Here is a 5253-nt window from a genome sequence, read left to right on the forward strand (position 1 = left end):
AACATATTAAAAAAATAATAATACAATTTACACGTTATGGGTAATTTTCCAATCCACAGCCGTCAATATTTTGGTTTAAAACTATTTTAACGAGGCTATGCATGATATGACAAAATATCTCACAATTTACAATTTACAGATGTTCCCTACAATTAGGCCTAAGTCTCTTAGGTTGTGGTCCTCAAGACAATAGGTAACAGAAATGGCATGAAGAAAGGTTTACATGTAGTCTATGCAGTGCAGACAGAGATGCGAGAGCTATTTGTCTGATCTTTCGGCTTGTTCAGATAATCCCATTACTGTGTATGCTGAGTGAAGGGGCCCTATTGGGAGTACAGTGTATGGAAATACCGGTTTTGATTTAATGAGGTTGCTCGCATCAGCGTAACATCAGCAATGTAAGAACGGAAATACAACAGGAAAAGTGGAAAGGGCGTTCGTCCAAGTTCAGAACAGAAACGAAGATTGGAAATGGGGCTCTAAGGAGTAATATAAATAAAAAAACGTCTCAGGTAACGAATATCACATTTAAAACTGTACAATATATGCACCAAGAACAACGTTCTATGTTCCAGGTCTTTTATCTGTCTTGTCTAATGACTTCCCTCAGCGGGTTGTTAGCACTTGACAGCGGGTCTCAGAACGAGGAACTTTCTTACAATTCTGCATTCAATGGAGGTCCATCAAGGTACATGATTGGCAATTTTCGTCATAATCCTCTCATTATTAACATCAGAATTGACAGCATAGAAGAGGTGCAAAATTCTATGCACCTTACTTGAAGATTAGGAATGTCCCTTGAGTTGTACCGGTTTTACAATAAGGTCATTATACAGTGGTATCAGTTGTTGTGGCACATATTGTAAATATGATTCTCACCATAACCTACATTAAGAACGAGACTACACGGAAAATATTTATTAACAGAGAAAAGCAATGCCCAGCATCTATTTGATAAATGCAGACGACAAGAAACATTGGTTATTTTTACAGTGCCTTAATACCAAGATATAACTGGGTATTTTGAAAAATGTATAGGCTATTATTAGAATTTGGATCGCCTACTTGGGGAAAATATATTGACATAAATTGATAAATAACGAATTTAGGATGTGGCTTGATTTAGATACGTTTGTATTCATTGACATTCATTTGAAATTATAATTAGCCTACGAATCAAAAAATGTAAAATGAAAATAACTATTGTTTTAATTAGTGACGAACAATAAACATTAGTTAGTCAATCACAGTCGATGTGATAAGCCGAATTAATAGCCAAGAACCGTGGGCCGAATTAATAACCAAGTACCGTAGGCCTATCACTGAATTAGATAGTTATTTCTAGGTTTTAAGGCACATGAATCCAGGTGTGAATGAAGAAAAATAAAGCTTCATCACCACTGCACTAACAAAATAGTCCTTTCAATTATTGTAAATTTAGCACTTACCAATGTTTACACTTTTTGGCAGTTTAAAACGTCTAACGTGATATTTCTGTTGAATGCAAGATTTTTGTATTTTTTTTCCGAATAGCCTAGTGCCTAGAAAATCTTTGTTTATTGTAAAAACAAATATTTAAGTGTTTGCTAATTAAGTTAGCCTAATTGTTTTGGAATTACCGTTATTTGTCCCCCAAATATTGGAGTCATAGATGGATGTATAAACTAACCACAGAGCATGAAAACATGAGCAACTGAACTTGTTTTTGAAGTTCCAGTGATGAGTTATCTGTTTAGTGAAGATTCCTCTCTCTGATCTGGTGATGGAACCGAGGTTTTGCTCAGGACAGCTGCAGAATACGGCAAAAATCCACTCTCGGATCTTTGCCCAGATGCTGTGCAGGTGAAGTCAGAGTTGGTACTTCTGGAGCCTAGCGCACTGGCCGCTTGGCTGCTGTGACAACTGAGGCACGAGCATGGGCCAGTGGCTGATGGCGCGCTGACCGCGGCTGCACATGCTGCTGCTGCCGCTGCTGCTGATGCTGCCGCAGAGCTATTGAGGCCTGCGGGTGACTGATAAAGTCCTGGGTGCCTGAAGCCACAGAGAAGCTCTGGGCGTGAGTAAGGATGGGAGAGTGCACGGAAAGTATCGAGAGGGCGAATGGAGGTAGCGAAAGGTGACGATGCAGCACCAGACGCAGCTGCGGCAGCGGCAGCTGCTGTGACACCAACGTGCGGGTAATAGTGCAGAGGCATGTGGGAATGGAAAGGGTATGGTAGACTTCCGGTGGCTGCCGCGTGCGTCATCATGTAGGTGTAAAAGCTTGGATCTGCTGGATGGGGCCAAGACATCGCCAAACGTTGCCTCTTATCCTTCATCCGCCTGTTCTGGAACCATACCTACAGACAGAGAATTATCATTCATGTTTAATGGGACCCTATTCTATCCAACCCGCCTGGTAGCACAGTATTTACGCAATACAAAATACCGGGTCGACTCTCCATGCATTCTCCCAGTGTTCAGAATAGTCGTGTGTAGTATAACAAAGAACCTGCGTAAACATAGCTAATGTGCGTTTGATAGAATTATGGGTTTTAAACGTATAGGTCAATGTACAATTTTTTGTGAGTGTTTATTTTTAGGGACCCCTAAACAAATCAGAACTGAAGAAATGAAGTCCAACGAAGTGCCTCTGACAGTGATTTTTCAGATTCATAGATTCATTTCAGATTCATTTCAGATTATAATCGAGTAGGCCACCTGCTCACATTGTGAATTACCAACGGATTAGTTTATACATTTGCTGTGTGTGTGTGTGTGTGTGTGTGTGTGCGTGTGTGTGTGTGTGTGTGTGTGTGTGTGTGTGTGTGTGTGTGTGTGTGGGTATGTGTGTGTGTGTGTGTGTGTGTGTGTGTGTGTGTGTGTGTGTGTGTGTGTGTGTGTGTGTGTGTGTGTGTGTGTGTGTGTGTGTGTGTGTGTGTGTGTGTGTGTGTTTTTGATACGTGAATGTTGATCAGCGTGTATCTGAATGTAGTGTGCATCTGAATATAATTGTAGCCTAGTCTATAGTCCTAAATATTTGTGATACAATATTATTTTAGTGAATATATTAGGCACAGCTATATACATTAAAATATGCATACGAGAGAACATACCTTTATTGTGGTTTCAGGTAGATTCAGTGATGCGGCCAGTTCACATCTTCTGGGTCTTGAGACATAATTTTCCCTGTAAAACTCTTTCTCCAGTCTTCCTATTTGTTCTCTGGTGAACGCAGTCCGGTACCGTCTAGTCTCGGCATTTGACATGTTTGAGCTCATTCCATTGCCGTTATGATTGGAAAGGGAGGATGAACTTGTGTTGGAGCCTCCAGAATTATTGTCAGAAAACCCTTTAGGAAATAAATATGCAAAGTTATTTGATAGTTTCATGTAGGTTATATAAGAACTTGCATTGTGTATGTTGGCTATTATACATTTCTTGATGTAATATGTTTTCACGCGAGACGATGCCTATGAAATAAATGACAAATTAACAAGCAATATTTTTGTAGCAATATCGGTGAAATATTTGAAAAGTAAAGATACAATTATTAGCCAGTATTAGTTGTTGTATAAGACGACATTATTATTATTGTTCTTGCTATTATTATCATTGTTATTACGATTACATGTTTATTCTAATCCATTTTCCGTTTTAAGATATCATAGAATATACATTTCTCTGAAATGTTTTATTTCGTCAGTAAATCTTAATTCAGAGCGAATGTTACCTTTGTTGTTGTTTTCCTTGTGTTGACTGGGAGAGCGATGCGATGGGCATCCCACCTCCACATCACTATTCATATCTGAGTCTTGAGAAACTTCTGGGTATAAGTGAATTTTCTTTCTGCTTTCTGAGGATGAAATCTCCGCGGAAGAAGTATTCTCGCTGTTGTGGTGGGCACCGAAAATACTGTCGATTTCGAACTTGCCTTTGGTTGGAATATCCCCGAGACTTCCATGAAGCGAGGCGGAACTTATTCTCGGGCTTAGGCGACCACTGTGCTGAGAATTTTCGAGGGCCTCTAACACTGAATTTCCAGCGGAGTCTGACAGGTTCGAGAGCCTTTTCCCAGGCACGGGACTGTGCAGACCTCTCTCCATCAGAATCATCTCTTTTCTTATCCTCTCCATCATTAAGCCTTCTAGAAAGAAACACAATTTCCAGGGCTGGTGCTCCGATGAGTTGTGGCGGAGCTAATCCGCATTCAGCTCAGCAACTGTCTCTAAATAATATAACACCTTTTTATGAGCGAGACGGGGGAAAAATTTTTAAGAATGCCAATGCGAGCAATGAATGACTGTTTAAAATGACCCGTGCATCCTTTCTAGCCCAAAATGTCATTCATCAAAAAGTGGTTGCTGCTCGTCGTTAAGATGCGCGTGACGCTGCTCGAATGATCATTTATTGTAACAGGTTTATAAGCAAATAAATACGAGAAGGCTGTCAGTTGATGATGGAGGCGGCCTGCGGTCAGACGAATATATATCCAAGTGGAGAGGAAGAGGAGAAGTGAGGAGTGGAGCGCGTGTCCCTGGGTTGATCTGAGTCTGTTTAAGATTGCTCTTGGGTTTGGCCTCTGGGGTGAAATTGACAGTCTGATTAATAAAATGAGCGCGGCAACATTTCCCTCTTCATTTAGGAATATCATTATGCTTTGATTCTCTATTGTTTCTCCCTTCTGTTCTCTTTGCCCCTCAGTCTGTTTGTCTTTCTCTTTTATTCTCACTTTCTCCATCGATAATTTCACTGAGGCATTCTCGAATGATACATTATTACTGAAAGTTATTTTGTGAAATCCATTTAATAGCATTAAAATGCGAGATATGATCGTGATAATTCTGAACCGAATTTCACTTTTATGATCATGTGAATTTGTCCTAATCATTTTTGCATGTTTGTTTTACATTCCTCGCTGTAATAAAAATACATTTTGAAATCATCATTACACTATATTTTAAACAATGCAGATAAAATAGGAAGTTATAACATATGCGTGTGGTGTTAGCAGTTTCTTTAAAGGGGCAATCTGCAGTTTCTACATGCATTTTTATACGTATAAATTAATTATACTGATTCTTGAAGAATATAACTAAATGCCTCATGAACTTAGTTCAACTGTCGTACCCATCATAACCCAAAATATAAGCTTGTTTTACACCACTGTTTGTAAACAAATCAAATTTAAACAAACACTGTATAGCCTCAAAACATGGTTAAAACTATAATTTTGATATTATGGATGGTTAGTCCTTGCACCCATAACCCTGT

At 39.3% G+C, this 5253-nt stretch overlaps 1 protein-coding gene across 1 annotated transcript in view; it reads right to left on the reverse strand.

Moving 5' to 3' along the window:
• Positions 1-4432, reverse strand: part of evx2 (even-skipped homeobox 2) — a 4792-nt gene extending 360 nt beyond the window's left edge. Inside the window, exons 1-3 of the mRNA XM_024413671.1 lie at positions 3713-4432; positions 3096-3331; positions 1-2339 (exon numbers count right to left, since the gene is read on the reverse strand). The exon at positions 1-2339 is cut by the window's left edge and continues 360 nt beyond it. Of these exons, the coding sequence (XP_024269439.1) occupies positions 1725-2339; positions 3096-3331; positions 3713-4118 (1257 nt within the window). The 5' untranslated portion in view covers positions 4119-4432 and the 3' untranslated portion in view covers positions 1-1724. The remainder of the gene's footprint in view (positions 2340-3095; positions 3332-3712) is intronic.
• Positions 4433-5253: the final 821 nt, after the last annotated feature.

The sequence above is a fragment of the Oncorhynchus tshawytscha genome, linkage group LG03 (genome assembly GCF_018296145.1).
Source record: "Oncorhynchus tshawytscha isolate Ot180627B linkage group LG03, Otsh_v2.0, whole genome shotgun sequence".
Lineage (NCBI taxonomy): Eukaryota > Metazoa > Chordata > Actinopteri > Salmoniformes > Salmonidae > Oncorhynchus > Oncorhynchus tshawytscha.